The sequence below is a fragment of the Pongo abelii genome, chromosome 18 (genome assembly GCF_028885655.2).
Source record: "Pongo abelii isolate AG06213 chromosome 18, NHGRI_mPonAbe1-v2.0_pri, whole genome shotgun sequence".
NCBI classification, from domain to species: Eukaryota; Metazoa; Chordata; class Mammalia; order Primates; family Hominidae; genus Pongo; species Pongo abelii.
In genome coordinates this window covers 61207888-61227258 of record NC_072003.2, presented here as the reverse complement: position 1 = coordinate 61227258, position 19371 = coordinate 61207888, and the positions used below count along the sequence as shown (strand labels likewise).

General features: G+C 37.6%; 1 protein-coding gene across 3 annotated transcripts in view; it reads left to right on the top strand.

Annotated features, from left to right (window-relative positions):
- CDH8 (cadherin 8) overlaps positions 1–19371 on the top strand; it is a 391459-nt gene that overhangs the window by 162326 nt on the left and 209762 nt on the right. For all 3 annotated transcript variants that reach the window (XM_054534013.2, XM_054534011.2, XM_054534012.1), the window contains exon 4: positions 19052–19171. In XM_054534013.2, coding sequence (XP_054389988.1) covers positions 19052–19171 — 120 coding nt within the window. The remainder of the gene's footprint in view (positions 1–19051; positions 19172–19371) is intronic.

Sequence of the window (19371 nt, the reverse complement as noted above, 5' to 3'; positions counted from 1 at the left end):
TCCCAGTACTTTGGGAGGCCGAGGTGGGTGGATCACAAGATCAGGAGATCGAGACCATCCTGGCCAACATGGTGAAACCCTGTCTCTACTAAAAATACAAAAATTAGCCAGGCATGGTGGCGGGTGCCTATAGTCCCCACTGCTCAGGAGGCTGAGGCAGGAGAATTGCTTGAACATGGGAGACAGAGGTTGCAGCAAGCCGAGATGACACCACTGCACTCCAGCCTGGGTGACAGAGCGAGACTCCGTCTTGGGGGCGGGGGGGGCGGGGGGAAGAAAAGAAAACCTAACTATTTTGGTCACAATATCTTCCTATTTGGTGGCAAGATACCGTAATGATGGAAAGCCCTGGATGAACACGGGAGATTTATGAGTTATAGGCTTACTGATAATTTCACAATGTAACACATATTAAAAGGTTAAAATGCATACGTGGATGTACACCTGACACAGTACTTTCTGTGCACCTTGAAGCGTATATAGGAGAGGAAAACTTTTCAGTCAACTTTTCTATAAAATTAGAAACTTTGTAATTATCTTACCTCACTCAGAAGGTTGTAAAGTTATAAAAAGAAGTGAAAGCGTTATATAACACATTATATTCGTGGCTTCTTTTTAGGTTATAGATGATACCTCTGTTGATTCGATATAATAGTCCTGTTTCTGCTCATGTAATGCACTGGTTCTTCAACTTGAGTGTATGTCCGAATTACCTGGAGGATCAGTTAAAGTGTAGCTTCTGGGTCTTGCCCTCAGAGTTTATAATTCAGGTGATGTTCATATTGCTGGTCTGGAGACCATACTTGGAAAACCACTTGCTTAGTGGGTCATTTTAATGCTCTATTTCTCTACATGGAGTCCACGGTAGTATTCCAGAGGATTCTAAAAACAGTAAGAGCCATGATACAACCTTCTGAGGTGTTACCAGAACATTTGCAAAGCTATTTTCTGTGAAAAAAAAAAAAAAAAAGTAATGTTGACATATTAAGGAATTAAATGCAGAAGCTGCATGATATATTCTGGGAAAAATGCAAGACCTCAAAGTTGTTCCAAATCTATAATTGTCTGCTTCTCCCTGTGAAATGTGTCATCTAAAGGACTTCCTAACTTGCTAGAGCTTTTCAAATGTTTCCACCAAAGATTTTTAAAATTAGAAGCTCTGTCATGGTAAATTTCATGCCTATTTGCCTAATCTTGAATCCCCAGATTCTAGCACTCTGTCTTGCAAAAACAGAGCCTCAACAGTCTTTGGGGTCTTAGGAAAGATTCCTTTCGTTGAACCTCTCTGCATCTATTAGGTTGGTGCAAAAGTGATTGTAGTTTTTGCCATTGAAAGTAATGGCAATGACCGCAATTACTTTTGCACCAAACTTAATGGTTGCCTCACAGGTAAAAAAGCAACAATAATGGAACCACTTTTTTTGGATTGAGTGAGATAACATTCTAAATTGGGGCTGTTGTATTGATACATTCAGAGATAATATTTGAAAGTATTTACTGAATACAGATGCTTGTGCCTTGTGATAGGATTACATCTCAATAAACTTATAGTAAGTTGAAAATATAACTTTGGGAGGCTGAGGCAAGCAGATCACGAGGTCAGGAGATTGAGACCATCCTGGCTAACACGGTGAAACCCCGTCTCTACTAAAAATACAAAAAATTAGCCAGGCGTGGTGGTGGGTACCTGTAGTCCCAGCTACTCGGGAGGCTGAGGCAGGAGAATGGCCTGAACCTGGGAGGCGTGACTTGCAGTGAGCTGAGATCACGCCGCTGCACTCCAACCTGGGTGATAGAGCAAGACTCTGTCTCAAAAAACAAAAAAACAAAAAAAAGAAAATATCATAAGTAGAAAATGCATTTAATATACCTAACCTACTGTACCTAACATCATAGCTCAGCCTAGCCTACCTTCAATATGCTCAGGACTCTTTTTTTAAAATGTTTGAAATTCTATTTTTATTAAAAAAATTTTTTTGTGGGTACATAGTAGGTATATATATTTTGGGGGTACATGAGATGAGAACTCTTATATTAGCCTACAGTTGGGCAAAAATCATCTGGCACCACAGGGCATTGTAGAGTTTTGTCTGTCTGTTTGTTTTGAGATGGAGTCCCACTCTGTTGCTGCAGGCTGGAGAGCAATGGTGCGATCTTGGCTCACTACAACCTCCGCCTCCCAGGTTCAAGCAATACTTCTGCCTCAGCCTCCTGAGTAGCTGGGATTACAGGTGTGCACCACCACCCCTGGCTAATTTTTGTATTTTAAGTACAGACAGGGTTTCACCATGTTGATCAGGCTGGTCTCTAACTCCTGACCTCAGGTGATCCACCTGCCTTGGCTTCCCAAAGTGCTGGGATTACAGGTGTGCACCACCACCCCTGGCTAATTTTTGTATTTTTAGTAGAGACAGGGTTTCACCATGTTGATCAGGCTGGTCTCGAACTCCTGACCTCAGGTGATCCACCTGCCTTGGCTTCACAAAGTGCTGGGATTACAGGCGTGAGCCACCTCACCTGGAGTAAGCCACCGCACCTAGTTGTTTAGCTTCACAATGGCGTGACTGGCTGGGAGCTGTTGTTCATTCCCTCAGCCCAACATTGAAAAAGAGAGTTATATCACATATCACTAGCTCAGGAAAAAATCAAAATTCAAAAATGAAATAGTTTCTACTGACTGCAGATCACTTTCCCACCATCATAAAGGTCAAAAATTCATAAGTTGACCCATCATAAGTCAGGGACTGTCTGTATAGTAAACGTATTTGAGAGCTTACTCAGTTCCACATAACTATTTAATTACTAGTTAATTAGTAATGTTAATTATTACAAGTTAATGTATATTGTTCTATGTTCAGTTCTTCATGTCGGGGGCCTGGGAATCTTTATGTTGAACCAGCTTACACTGTGCTGCTTCATAAGTAGCCTGTGTGGTCCACAATTTAGAAAACACTGCTATAGAAGTTTTTATTCCTTTCAGAGACAAAGCTAGTGTGGGGGATACGCCACCAAATAAAGGTGGTTGAAAAGAATTCAGCCTACTTTAGGCTTATTTATGTAAACTAAGAGTCTACAGGACACCGGTGCTTATCAAAATAATTAATCTTTTTATTATTCATATAATATTAGCAACTATATTCTTCATTCATTTCTATGAATACAGACACACATTCACACAAGACACACCCTAACTAGAGGGAATTAGAAAGGAATCATAGAAATATTACAAAATATAGGTTTAAATACTTACAAAAATAAAGTTTAAGCTGTTATTTTTCACAATTTCCCAGGCTTTTCTGAGTGTTTTTCAGTGCTTGACCCCCCATCTGTCCTAAATTGTAACTGACTGCTCTTTAGAATGCAGGTGCTAATTCACTTCTTAACACTTCTTTGTATCATCCTAAAAGCCCAGCCTTCTCGCTTCTGTGCCTTCTGAAGTGTCTCTTTGAGTTGTGTTGTTGAAGAGTTGTATTTCCCATAGTGAATACGTATTACTTTTGTAACGTAAACCAAAATTAAAATTCTAAGTCCCCTGAACCATCTGAGTCCCTGCCCTCCTCTTGGCCAAGGGCATTCCAAAGTTAACCTGAAAAAACTAGTTCAGGCTCTGATGGGAATGGGGAGCTGGACATGACTCTTTATGCCCTCCTCCCTTTTGGAATTACTGTTAGAACAGACTCTTTGAGTCTTATGAGAAGCATTCACAATGTATTCTCTCTGAAGCCTGCTACCTGGAAGCTTCATCTGCATGATAAAACTTTGGTCTCTACAATCACTTAAAGTAATCCAGGCATTCCTTTGTATTGATAATAACTCCTTCAACCAATTGTCAATCAGAAAAATTTTAAATCTACCTATGACCCAGAAGCCGTCATTTTGAGTTGTCCCACCTTTCTGGATTGAACCAGTGTAAATTTTACATGTATTGATTTATGTCTCATGTCTCCATAAAATGCATAGAACCAACCTGTATCCCAACTACCTTGGGCACATGTTATCAGGACCTCCTGAGGCTGTGTCATGGATGTGACCTTCACTTTGGCAAAATAAACTTTCTAAATTGATTGTGAGCTGTCTCAGATACTTTTCATTTACAGTAATTAAAAACTTGAGATAACATAATGCTTTTAAAAGGATATAAACATCTTTCCCTCTGTCCTAACTCACAATTAGCCCTTTTCCTTGGGTTAATATGTGAAGTAAATTCCTGTCCTGAACCTCTGAGATTCCAAGTTGGTTTCCATTGAGTCAGGCCCAGAGATTTGCATTATAAACACTGCTCCTCAGGGGATTCTAGTCCTGGTAGAGAAACCATTCATGCAGAGCAGAGTTCTTCTCACACCGGATGGATATACTGCTCTGTTTTCTGACATACTGTGCTTTGTTTGATGGTTTCAAAATATGTACAGTGAGTGTCTCCACATTCTGATTTTCAGGTAGCTGATTTCTGGTTTTTTTTTTTTTTTTTTTGTATATAGAACAATAGAGCATAGCAATTAAGTACATGTAATTTACTGTTAGTCAGAACTAGCTTCTGGCTGCAGACCCCACATCTGTTGATTATTGGGACCCAGGCCAGTGGCCTCAACATTCTAGCTTTTTGTTTTTGTTGTTTTTAACAATTAAGGTTTTCTCACATTTCCCATTGGTTGTTTTCATTTTGTGTGTCCTATTTTATGTTCATCTTTAAAAAATATATTATTATTATTATAAAGATCATCAATGATGTTCTAAATGCTTCTTAAATAAATATTTATTTGTTACATCAGAATCTAACACGAAAACATTTGCCCATATTTTGAATTTTCTCTTTAAGATCCTTAGGTAGGCTGGGCACAGTGGCTCACATCTGTAATCCCAGCACTTTGGAAGGCCAAGGTGAGAGGATTGCTTGAGTCTAGGAGTTCAAGACCAGATCCTGTCTCTATTCAAAAAAAAAAATCTGCCATGGTGGGATTACACACCTGTAATCCTAGCTACTTGGGAGGCTGAGGTGGGAGGATTGCTTGAGCCTGGGAGGTTGAGGCTGCAGTGAGTTGTTACGGTACCACGGCACTCAGTTTGGATAACAGAGTGAGATCCTGTCTCAAAAAAAGGAAAAATATACTTATCGTATGAGTGTGTGCGTATGTGTGTGTGTGTGTACGTGTTTTCCTGGCTGGACTAATTATTGGGGTGCTTGCTCTTATAATTATGCCATAAATGTCTATACAAAAAACACATCTGTAATTGAATAGATGAATGAATTAAAAACATTTCTTGAGTACCTATTTATGCCTATCCTCTTTTGGAAATCTAAAAGTGATTTGAATATAATTTAGTCTCATTTAAGTCTAAATAAGATAATTATATCAAGTAAATAAGTACTTGTACCAGAAACATAGAAGCTCCTTTATATTTGATGGTAATTATTAGTATTCTAGTTACAGACTAATATTTGACAGAAAAACAGGCAATTGACAATGGATTAGAAAGGGAGATTCAAATTATGTGGCACACTCTTGAAATTTAGTGAGTTTCAGCGTAAAAAACCCCAACCACGTTGGGCACATGTTGTCAGGACCTCTGGGGGCTGTGTCACGGGTATGCTCTTAACCTTGGCAAAATGAACTTTCTAAAGTGATTGAGACCTGTTTCAGATATTTTTGGTTTACAGTAATTAAAAACTTGAATAACACCACTTTTGGGGAAATCTACACCTCTGAAGGAGAGTTATTTGTGAGGTTCTTTGTTTAATGATTATCCTGATTTCTAATTATTTTCTTGGGAGTTCTGGAAAGCTCCTCAAGGTATCTTCTCTTCCTATATGAAATACTGTTTTGAAAACATTTCCCTGGAGAATCTAAACACAAGAACAGCTCAGATTCCACTGTTTTAAGACATTTCCCGATGCTCCTCACTTCACACATTTACACTGAAACATGTACAAAATACTTACTGCCGCATTTTTCTTTCCGCCTGGTGAACAGCTGTAAAGATATTAATTGTGCTTCGGTTATAAATGGATTGCCAAAAGGGACAGAACGGGTTGTGTATCTCATCAGCATGCCCTGTCTAGTATAAATAATGAGACAAGAACTTGGTAAATTGGAAATTTGTGATAAAAACAAGATGTGGTATTATGAAGTCCCACCAGTTCTTTCTTCTAGATACATCGATTTTTAAGGCACTCTGTGAGACTGCTAAATCAATGATTGTCTGTCACAAAATGTTGGCTAAAAGGGCTATATTACTAGGGTCAACTACAAATTAGCCGAAAGGGTAAACATAAAGGTAGTACAAATGTTAAAAAGAAAAATGTCGCAGATGTTGTAAAATATAGTTGGAAAGGCACAGCTGTTAGAAAATGTATATGGTCTTTTTCTCCTTTTCCATCTAAGAGTCTTGAATACGGCAACTAGGAAGAATTGAAAAGAGAAGAATCAGAATTGAATTGAGTGCAGGACTTCATCACTTGAGTTATTTTTAAATAATGTCAGAATTTTCTCTGTTTCCTCAAATTATTCGTGTGTGTCTGTCAAATCTGCTAATTTTTGCTTTTACCTTTCATAAGTACCCAGTGAAGTTGCTATTTCCTAGTATGGCATAATGATTAAAATTTAAAGAAATTTTTAAAAATATTGATATTGCTAAATACGTTGTATACATAGATTTGTGCACTTTGAGTTGCATTTCAAATGAAACCCAATTTTGTAAGAAGTCTTCAATGTAATGAAATTTGAGGATTGGGGAACAAAACAGTACTCATACATGTACACATGGACACATACATTGTTCATTTACTATAACAGTCAATATTGTAAAATCACAGACTACCTTTGAAGTTGGGCTATTCATCATGTCACTTTATCAGGAAGATTTCCTTTATGTACCTCCAACCTGCGCTCCACCTTTCCCTAGTAGCAGGTCTCAGGGTCAGTCTTCTCTGCACACTCCTGCAACATGCCTAGGTTACAGTCTAGGCAATAATGTTTCTTTCTGTGCCTCTCCCAGGTAGGCTGTGAGCTAGCTCCCCAAGGGCTAGAAGGACCTGTATTCATCATGGGTACTCCAAGACCAGGAACAGTTTGGTGGCATTCAGCAATTGACACATATATAGTGTGAGAAGAAGGGACTAAGGAAGTGAGAATAAAGAGAAAGAAGGATACCAATAAAGAGAAATGAAGGCATATGTTGAATAAATACAGCATCTATTCGATTTTCTTGCTATCATTTCATTAGATTACTTAAGAATATGGTCTGCATCAGATTCATCAGTACACCTTCAGGGCTGAAAACATAATCAGTTCTTTTCTTTCTCTTATCTCACCCTCTCTCCCTCCTCTTTTCATCCTCCCAATTTGAAAGCCTCCAGATATTGGCAGAACTTTAATCATTCTTTGTAAACCCATTGCTTAGCCTTTCACATATTATTTTGTGTTTGCCAAGATTTTAATTAAGTCACGTAGAGTTTTCAATACATTTTTTAAACAACTCTCTCTAGGCATGCATGTACCAAGGTCTCACTACAGATTGAGTCCCCAATCTGAAAATTCAAAATTTGAAATGCTTCAAAATCTGACAGTTTTTGAGTGCTGACATGACCCCAAAAGTGGCAAGTTCCATACTTGATCTCATGTGATAATGTGATAATGTCCGCAATTCATTATTTCCTCCATAGGAAGTTTTCAGGAGCTTAAGTGAGGGTTTAATATCATACTAGCCTCCGTTTGAAGCTAATTCTGGCTTATGTTGGGACTGGGTTCAACTCTAAGAAGACAAGGTCATGACTACCCTTTTAAGAGTAGAGAAAACCGTTACCGTTATTCTTTAATAAATTCAAAATGAAAATAAGACAAAACAGTAGACATAACATCTAATTCAGAACATGATCAATGTGCTACATTAATTTTTGAATATCTTCCAAAAGAAAATAAGCTATTCATTCTCTCTTATTTACATATTTACCCAATGAATATTTCTATGCAATGCATTTTCTGAAGTGCTAGGGAGAAAAATAAAAATACTAGTTCATATTCTCTGCATTTGAAGATGTAAAATTCAGAAACATTATAGTGTTTGTGTAGCAGTTAAAAGGGCAGATTTGGGAGCATTCTTGTGTGCTTATAAATTCAGGCTTTATTCCTTCTGTTTGAATTCAGATATTCATAGCAGACTCAGAGGCTTGTTGCAAAGATTAAATGAATAAATATTTCATATCAGGTATAGTTCTCAGCACTTGTATAACAAGGAAAAAGTAGAATCATGCTTATAATTTGAACAAAGTGACAGAGCCACGTTTTCAAGGAATGGGTTAATTCTGGAGGGGAGGATGAGACGGGAAAGTTGAGAGAATAAGAAAGAATATTGTTCCTAAGAAGCTTTTAGTCTAAAAGGGGAAAATCTGTATGCACTGCAATTTATATATAAAAGTAAAAGGTGTCCCTAGAGACAATCAAGTAAAGTATTTTGAGAGTTCAGAAGAGGGAATGATTCAACTTAGGAATCAACTAAATCTTGAATCTGGGTCAGATTGAGCTATGTGGATAGTTGTGGAATCACAGAAATGCAGTGATTAGTGGGTAAATAAAGTAGTTGGGAATATTACAAAGCTCTGGGTAATTGGTAGAAAGGTTGTTTAAAACCCTTTACTAACTTTCCATTCTCCTAAAATAAGCTCCAAACTGATTAGTCTAATTCATGGGTACCCTTCTAGATTTGCAGCCCCACCTGTGAACATTGACCTGAGATTATCTTTTTCTGCCTGATTTCAATATCAATGTCCCCTCATACCAAAAGCTTTGCTTTAACTGTTTATCTGCCCCTCCTGCATTCTTCAGTATTTCTGTGTCACCCACTGCATTTGATCACATCATTTAGTAGTTAATTGTTCCATTTTGGCTCTCCTACTAGTCTACCCTTGTAGAAAGCAAGAATCTTCTAACCGCAGTTTCTGAAGCTTGACACAGCAGGATTTCAATTAAAAAAAATTAAAACAATGAAGAGCTCAAATAGGAGATTAGCCTAATTTACTTCCATTTTAGCTATGTCACTGATGCCAGCATGTATAGGATATTATATTTTGTGTCAGTTAGTAAATATTTTTTAAAAACTCTTTGAACTCATAGTTCTTGTAATGATCGCAAAATTAAACCTTTTTCATCTAAGACTGTCATTCCTCAGTAGCTCAATGGCTCAGTGGATTTTCACTTTGTCACATTTGAAATTTGGTAAGATTTTGTCTCTCACATTGGAAAAGGGAGGGTAACCCCAGCTACACTATTATTATTTTTTAAAGTCCTGGCTTTTAACTAGAAAAGTAAGCTCATTCTAGAGGAACAAAAAAAATGAACAGCCACTATAATGGTTATGTCTCTGTTCTCATGCATCTTGACCATAAATTTATACTTTATTAAATAAAAATAAAGTAGAATGCTCTGGAAAGCACAGAGTGTGTCTCAACCAAAATTCTCCACCTGGAGAATACTGATTGTATGTTATTTTTATGGAGCCTCAGAATAAGAATAGGAAGTAGGTGGTACTATTCTATTTTTTAAATAAAGCAAGTGAGTCTTATTGATGTAAAAACATTCTCTTCCTGTATAAGGGTGTTAAGTCATGGATGTAGAATATGATTTCAGTATAATCAAATAATGTCAACAGAAACATCTGATATTACAATTATATAATGTGTATAATATATATATTATATAGTATATATATAGTGTATATATATACTATATAATGTAGAATTATATAGTATATATATACATACACACTATATAATTCTATGTATACTACAATTTTATATGTATATGTAGTATGTATATATGTACTATGTATCGGTACTTTCGACTACATCATGCTGCCTTTGAGAAAATACATTTAATGAAGATTTGCAGTTTCTTACAATAAAGAGAAACCAGGTGAAAACAGTGCTAAAGTAAACTTCAGATGCTATTAGGAGAGAAACTCTAGCTCTCTTGCATATTCTTATACCCTTCGTATCTAAGTTGGTGCTTGGCATATAGTATATACTGTGCAAATAGCCATTGTGTGATTGAATAGATTAGTTCATTTACTCGAATAGAATGAATTACATTTCTTTTTTTTTAAATTGAGACTGGGTCTCACTCTGTTACCCAGGCTGGAGTGCAGTAGCATGATCACAGCTCACTCTGGCCTCGACTTCCTGGGCTCAAGTGATCCTCCAACCTCAGCCTCCCAAGTAGCTGGGACTACAGGTACACATCACCACACCCAGCTAATTTTTGTATTTTTGTAGAGACAGAGTTTGGCCATGTTGCCCAGGCTAGTCTTGAATTCCTAGGCTTAAATAATCCACCTGCCTCACCCTCCGAAAGTGCTGGGATTAGAGGATGAATGACATTTCCACCTGCTGTAGTTGTCACATAGTGTAGAAGGCATCTGGGCATCTATGGTGCCACCAGTAGCATAATTTCTCAAAGTCAGTGTGGATATCGATAGCTGCCAGTCTAAAGCATTTACGGTGCTATTTAGTTCTCAAGCATTTACAGGATTTCATTCCATAGGTAACAAATTAGCAAAGGTTTGATTCCTGGGAATAAGCAGACTATGAAAAGACAATACTTTTCTTTTTCTGTTGTATTAGAAATGGAACCGCCCCAATTCAAAAAAGGTGTGTTTATGCACACGGAACTATAAAACAGGCAGCTTATTAGTTTTCACAACCAGGCCTCCAATTGCCCTCATTATCTGTTTGCAAAAGCAGTGGGTAGGCTACCATGCTAGCATTGTTTGTGAGGGATACAGAAGGTACTTACCCTCTGTGCATATAAACATGGCTAAGATTCTACAGTTACACATTTTCATATGATATTTTCCATTTCTCTCACCCAATGCACATTACAGATGTTTGCTGGAATGATGCATGGGTGAATAGAAGACATCTGTGTGCTCAAACGCATTTTCTAAAGTGTTTAATTGTTTCAGAAAGTTTCAGGCTCATTCTAAAAACACAATGTTAAGTGTGCATGGATGTTTCATTAAGTTACAAAATTGTTTGGTTCCCTAAATTCTGCAGAATAAAATATGTAAACTGAATTTTATTTCCCCGGTTTATGTCCCAAATCATGGAGCCAGAGAAATGACAGGATACATTTCGGTTCTGTCCATCCGCCTGACTACAGTTAAGAATCTGTCTCCGTTCCCATAATAAATTTAATCTGGAGCATGTGGAATTTGGCAGCAACATTTCACTACAGGCTGAGAGTTGGCACATAAGGAGAACACCCAGTGAGCAGCGGGTAGGCCTTTGCAAAAAAGGAAAGATAGGGAACTAATCATTGAGGATTCCATTGTGCGGTATGTGTCATAAAAGAGAGGTTTCTGAAGCAAAATGGCAAGCACATGCTGCCTCTGCCTCTTTTTCAACTGGCTTTTCTAAATGGCAAGACTGATTACCCACAAAAGAGAAGGATTTGATCTTCTGTTATCAGCTTGACATTACTCTTGCAGTTAACCAACTGTAATTCAGAGCGGAAGTTCCTGGAAGGAATTGGAATCCCTGTCTTCTTGCTTGTAGTTGAATGGTCAGATGGTAATAATTCAGTATTTATTTCCCCTAGAGCTTGGCTGGGGATGAAATCTCCATATCCAAGGTTAAAAAAGAAGTCCTAATTTTGGCTGATCCATGTTTAATCCTCCTCCCCCTGTAAAGACACACCTAAGTTGCCCCTTGGAGGTTTGGATATTTGGCATGTGTATTCCATAATGAAATAGCAAAACTGAAAAATACTGGTAGAATTTAGGGCATGCTTCCTGCTGGGGGGAATTTGCTTGAGGCCCTTCAAGAGAAATGAATGTTGAAGACTATGGTATCAGTCAGAGAGATGCAAAGGAAAATGAATGCGTGAGCTGCATGCACTTATTTCTCAGCTTTTTCCTTAAGCACATCAGGTCGGTGCTCTGTTGTAACTTGGTGGGGGAAGCAGTGTGATGGGGAGGGGGTGGAGACTTTCAATCAACCAACCAACCAACCAACCAACCAACCAACCAACCAACCAACCAACCAGCCGGACATCCAGCCAACCAACCAAGCAATCAACGCACACAAAACCTCTAGAAATATGTGACAGTCAAGTACAGAAGTATCCCAGAGCATTTTTCCCTAAAACTAATAAATAATGAATTCTGTCTGACACATTTAAAACATCCAGGACCAGAAGCTTCTACTTCCAGTAAGGGATAATTTAAACATCAACAAGTAATGCAGGCCTTATGAAATTATTGCTCTGCTATACAACAACAACCCAAAAAAGGTTGTCATGGCAACCCCTGTGCCCCCAACAACTATTTGTATTGCACAGTACTTAGGGGAATTAATAAGGATGAGAGGAGTTGGGTTGAGGGCTTAGTTTTATTAAAATAAATGAACGCAGTTGCATCGTTGCTATGACCTTTTAGGCCAGTGATCTTTGGGATGCATGAATGTTTAAGTAAGACATTTTCAGATGATAATGCCAAACACTTTGTCTGTGGATTGTACATACTGCACTTGGAACAGGATAACTAGCAGGTCAAATAAAAAGTTTGAAGAGCATAGTAGGAGACCGAGAATGTGCATTGTTCTGAATTTTAGTTATTGCAAAGGTTCTGCCCCTTTATTTTCCCACCTGGTATTGGAATGCTGATTCTCTAAAAATGTATTGCAAATGACTTTTTGCAAATGGAATTTGTCTTCTTCTCATCATAAGAGTTTTAGCTTTTCCAGTGTGCACATTTTTACGCTGCACCGAACAGTTGTTTTCCTGATCAGGGTGTCAGCACCAGCATTTTTCTTTCTGAATAATGTGCAGAATTGGTGTGCTGACTTGCTCATAAAAAAAAGTATAGCCTCGCTAACAGAGCTGCACTAAAACCCCAACATCTCATTTTCCCGAAGGCCTTTCATCTTAGTTTATCAGCAAACTGGAACCTCCATCCCAAGAGTGTAGCATCTTTGATGGTTAATTTTGCCTGTAGTTTTTGCTGTTATTATGTGGAAGGGGAGAAAAATGGGTCCTGCTGCTAATGGGAGGAAACTTTCAGGTGTGGCAAGAGGCACATGATACTGTAAGCCTTTTGTTAATTAAAATCCGAGCAGCACATTGGCAAATTTCACTTAAACGAGTGAAACAAACTAAATGCAAAAAAGAAAAAAAAAGTTAGTTTAATGCAGAATTCACCTTGGAATTGATGTGTTCATACTCGGCTTGATACTAGCAGGCTGAATTGTGGTGACAGGGATCATTTTTGTTGACAACAGCTGGAAATACAACAGCTATATTATTATAATTAGGATCAGTATCAAGTTGGATTATAATAGGGGCTTTCTTGGAGAAATGGCACAGTGTCAAATTTATAGTCACTAGCTAAATGAGTCTCTTGTATCCTTGACAAAGGGACAAAAACAGTTCCAAATGAAAACACAAACAGAGAATCCTGGTTGTTATATTTCCTGGGTATCACTCAGGGTCCTATTTATCACTCACCAACACTTGCAGCTTTGAAGAAACATTATCCTGCAAGGTTTACACTTTCCAATTTGCCTTCGTGGTCTGCATTCTGTATGCATATCCTTGGAGAAGTGTGCATTGCTGCTTGACTAGCAATCTTTTCTGCTACAAGATTAACCTCGAAACATCCATTTTTTTCCCCCTATGGGCAATCACTTGACAAATGCACCCACAAAACCTCCACACACATCTATTCCAGTGTACAGGTGCATCAACAGTCTTGAGTCACTATTACGAGAAATATCGTCCTTGATGGAAAGTAGTGCTGCCTTTTCATTTTCAGATGTCTAAAGCTGAAGGATGTGGATTTCCAGGAAGCCAGACATCAGGCTGAAATATTCTGGATGAGTATGTGTGTAAAAGCTTGTCTTAGCTCTGTTGCAGTCCCCAGCCCAGTAGTTCATCTTGGCATGGACTGGGAGATATGGCATTCATTCAAAATGCCATCCATTCAAATAACATTGAGAAACTTGTACTGACGATGTGCCCAGTGTCTAGCCTCCTGCTTAATGTATAAGCTTTTACATAGTACACTTTTGTTTATAAAATGCTTTCTATTTTTGCTCTCAGAGCAATTGTATACCAAAGAGAAAGCTGATGTGAGATAGATTAGTAGACTGGATGGAAGAATGAGATTGTGTGTGTGTGTGTGTGTGTGTGCACGTTTGTGTGTGTTTTCTTTTGAGCAGTTTTACTAACAAAATCACTTTCTTTCTAAGCATGTGGATATATTGCTACATTTGAGATTGTCTTTTTGTGTTTCCCCCCAAATTTAATAAAATCTATTGTCAAAGCCATTATGCAAAACTACACTTAATTATAAATTAAAGCATTCACTACCATCTAAAATTGTAAAAGATTAGTTTGTTAGTTTTATCTGTATACACACATAATATAACAATAGTGACAGTAAGCTCGTAGTGTCAATAACTCTTCTGTGCTCTTTGCATACATTAATCCATGTAATTATCTCACCAAGCCTATGATGTAACAATAATGTTCACCTTCCTTTTTAAAGATTAGGGAATCAAAGCTTGGAAAACTTTTGTTACTTGGCCAGGAACACAGAGCTAGTAAAAGTTGGAGATGAAATATAAAAGAAATGTTCTGGTTAAAGACATTTTGACTCCACATGTATCCTCTCAACCACTTTTCTGTACTTCATATGATTACATGTGATCCTCATGCAAAACTTTGAGGCTTGTAGAATAAAAATTGTCTTTGCATATGAAAAGCTGAATCACAGAGCATGTAGAAGATAGAAACCCAACCCCTTACTCCAGCACCAGTTAATAACATGATGGGCTGCCTCTCATAATAAGATAAAATCAACAGAAATAGATATGCTCATCATCAGTCTTGTAAGCTCCAGAGAAAATATCCTATCTTCCATTTAACAGGAAATAGTTTGCATGACTATGGAGTAAGAAAAAAGAATACTTCACTTTACAAATGAATCTGAATAGTAGTTCTTCGACGTAATCACAATAGAAATTAGTGTCTCTAGGGAGAATGGATGAAGCTAAATTTTAAAAAGTTTGGTGCACACTACAGGCATTTTTAACTATTATTTTGTATTAAATTGCGTGAAAAGATTTTTTAGAAATGTGTCTCCATTTTATTATTCCATAGATCTGGAAGGGACATTAGGCATTTGTTTTTCAGAGGGTAAAATCTAATACAGAGACATTTAGTACTCACTGGCTTAGCATGTTGTTATTTCTGTGATAGGCACCTACATATATTATTTTGTTTAACTCTCACAATAACCCTATTATATTTTGTAGATTTAAATCTGAGGCTAAGACAGGTTAAAGTATTTGCTCAAAGAAACAGATAAGCGTTTCGGAAGACGTCAGAACTATTTTATGTTCAAAACTGTTAACCCCACACTACTCTGACCAAACGCACCAAGCCTGTGCATAAATAAAACAACACGGTTTTTCAGAAAATATTTGGGTATGTTTTTTCTCTGTGAAGGCATTTCCTAGTTTAAGAGTCACCCACTAGAAGGAAATTTGGTAATGACAGGAAGTTTTGACAATTTGTTCACTTTTCTTTTTTGATTACCAAGGCAGTGACTGGAACTAAATTCTCAGATTCATTAACCTAATATCATACTGAATATTACACCTTGACTTTTTTTTTCCTGATAATGTGTTACTTCATAATGGGGGAGCATAATTTCTCCTGAAAAAAATCAAGGTAAATACACTAGACTACAAAACAAAGCAAAAAAATAAATTGTTATATGGTCTTCTGCATGAAAGAGACCTCTTTCTCATAAGTCTCTGAACTCTGTTAGTTCTTTCAGTAACTCTGGTGTCTTTTTCTTATTATTCATTCTTTTTCTTTAATTTTTGGACTAATTTTAAACTTACAGAAAAGCTGCTAAAATAGTTACTGCATACCCCTGTCTTAATCTGTCTTGTGCTGCTTATAACAAAATACCTAAAACGGGGTAATTAATAAAGAAAAAATTATTTTCTCACAGTTCTGGAGGCTGGGAAGTCCATAATCAAGGCACAGCATGTGGTGAAGCCCTTCGTACTGTCATCTGAAGGAGAGGAACACTGTGTTCTCTTATGATGAAAGAGAGTTTGTCTCTCCCTCTGTTAAGCTCTTTTATAAAGGTGCCTAATCAGGCCCTGCAAGGTGGCTCACGCCTGTAATCCAAGCACTTTGGGAGGCAGAGGCGGGCAGATCACGAGGTCAAGAGATAGAGACCACCCTGGCCAACATGGTGAAAAACCGTGTCTACTAAAAATACAAAAATTAGCTGGGCGTGGTGGCGCACGCTGTAGTCCCAGCTACTCAGGAGGCTGAGGCAGGAGAATCGCCTGAAACCTGGAGGCGGTTGCAGTGAGTCAAGATCACACCACTGCACTCCAGCCTGGGCGACAGAACAAGGCTCCATCTCAAAAGCAAAAGCACCTAATCTTTTGTGAGGGAGGTGCCCTCATGGCCCAATCACCTCTTAAAGGCCCCACCTCTTAATATTGTTATGTTAGCAACACCTGAATTTTGGAGGAGACGCATCTAAACCATAGCAACCCCTCACTCAGTTTACCTTCAGTTTAACACCTTACCACAAAGATCAAAACAGGGAAATTAACATTGATATCCACTTCTATTGTCATTACCCAGCATTAATGTTTTATCCTCTCTTAACTGAACTACTGTTGTAACCTCATAACAAGTCTGGTTTCTTAATCTGTGATCTGTGTCTGTATTTCCAATTAAATCTGGAGGTCCTAACAGAGAGAGTGGCCCACAATATGGGTTTGCCCTTTAACTGAAATTTCTTCCCTATTTCCTAGAGGGTAAAGCCAGTGCTCCCCATCTTGGCATGAAAATTCCCCTATATTTTCTTCTTAATTTCATGTCCAGGCTTAGCTTTGATGGCAGACTTTTTCTGTCATGTCATCCCTCTTTCTGAGTATTTTTTGGCAATTTTATCTCACTATCTTCCTTTTACCTAGAAGGTTTTACTCCCAATTCTTCTGCATCTTATGTAATACTCAAATAGCTACGACTATTGTACTCTCACGTGTTCGTTTTTGCTAGCTAGTTGATGAGTTACTTGCATCTGGTGGAATGTGTTACACAAGAGGCATTGAGTGCATTTTTTATAACTGCAGATTTTGTAGGACCTCTGAGTCATCATTCTGAGTAGAAATTCCAGTTTTACAAGACTATCAACTGCTCAACAAATATTATTATTACCTTTTCACTTAGAGTGACTGTAATTCAAAACACTTCCAAAAGATATTGACTGACTAGATATTGCTAAAGTTCTACCCTATTTCCGTAAACACTGAGGTATGCTGCTCTTCCCCCAGTTGCTGCTGAGCATGTTGATTTCTGACAGCCCAACACCGATACTCCCTGCCACCGTTTTATAGTTGTCCTCCCCTGAAGGGAGCTGCTTGGGCCAAGACTAAGGCTCCATTCTCAGGGGGCATCTTGCATGCTGTAACTGTTTCCTGCTGGAATATAAAAACTTGGCCCATTTCCTCAATGGGCATGCCATCTCTAGAGCCCTATGGAGTCCAATGAGTCTTTTGTTGTGACTGCATCACATCCCAGATGCTTCTGTCTAATTTTATCCTTTTTCACTCTCCCATAGATATTGATTAAAAACACTCTCCAATGAAAGTTTAGCAAGAAATCTTTATCTCAGAGTCTACTTCCAAGGAAACTAATCTGTAACACCTACCTGCTGTTTCTCATTAAATCATCAGATAATTTATTCACTCACCCATTTATTCAATGAGTAAAGGTATGTTCAATAACCATCATGTTTCCAGCACTTGCTGTATGAAGAAGACATTGGCCCTGACCTCACAGCATGTGATTCTTGTTACTACACCAGACTTTTTCAATTTCTTTCCATTTTCAGGAGTTCCCAGAACTTCCCATAGTCTCTGACACTACTTTGCCTTTTCTTATGTTTATCTTCTTGCTTAGAATTCCTTCTCCTGGTTAAACTCTACCTTTCTTTAATGATTTAACTCAAAGGCAACCTCTGTTAGAAAATGTTCCTGATCACCCTGTCTGTGCTGAACTAAGTGAGAGATCCATAATTGGCGCTACTGCATTCAGCTGAATTTCTTTCTCTATTTGTCTGACTCTTCCTCCTCTTATTCCCCCTCAAACTGTGAGCTTTTTGAGTGTAAAGATTTGTTGTGTGTGTGTGTGTTTAATCATTTACATGTCTGCCAACAATACACTTGGGGAGGCAGGTGGAAGTTATTTTTTTTAATGGCATCAAAATGTATAGAGATTTGGTTGCTCTTTAAATCCAAAATGTATAGGTTTCCTCTTTAACTGAAATTTCTTCCCTATTTCCTACAGGGTAAAGCCAACGCTCCCCATCTTGGCATTAAATTTCCCCTATATTTTTATATATATACTCCATAACAGGCAAACTGTATATGCTCAATTGTTGAATGAATGAGTGAATAAAAAATAAATTTGAAAGAAAGGTTATGATTCTGTTATCCATTATGCCTAATTATGTAAGCAAGATGATTAATTGGTGGTTCAGATCTAATTTTATATTCTGAATAATTAAATAAGATGGGATAAAATATTCTTTTGATATTTCTGTACAGCTTTTTTCAGCAGCCAATTTTTCCAGGTACGTTTAGTTGTACTTTTGTAAGATGTAAATGTGACATGGTATATTATATTATTAACCTTACATTTCATATTCCTTTGTTAGGATTCCTTTGCATGTTCCCCAAGCCCACATGCTTCTAATACTTATCTTTAAAATGAAAGCTACAAAGGAATCTTAAATAATACAGATACTAAAAGTATCCTTATATAGTACTCCAGGACTCTTTCTTTTAAAAGACTTAGATATAGTTGAAGTTATGACGGAGCAGTTTATCTTCAACTTTTTAAAAACATTTATTTTCCTTTTATTCCCTACACATCGATTTCTGTATAAAATACTTGACAAAATTTAGCTCTTGGCAAAGGACAATGTGTTAATTATTATCTTTTTTCTTTCTCTTTTTCATTAGGTACGTCTGTCACTAACGTCACTGCGACCGACGCTGATGACCCAGTTTATGGAAACAGTGCAAAGTTGGTTTATAGTATATTGGAAGGGCAGCCTTATTTTTCCATTGAGCCTGAAACAGGTTTGTGGCCTAAATTTCGAATTATATTTGCCATGTTTTGCTTCAGGGAAACGCTTTTCTTGGGATTTGCATTATGAAATATTATGTGTAAGTACTTCACTGCCTGCATCAATACTATTTGAATATGCGACATGAGGTACACGGTGAGCCCTACAACCATTTTTGATGCTGATTACGACAAATCACAGAACATTTGTATG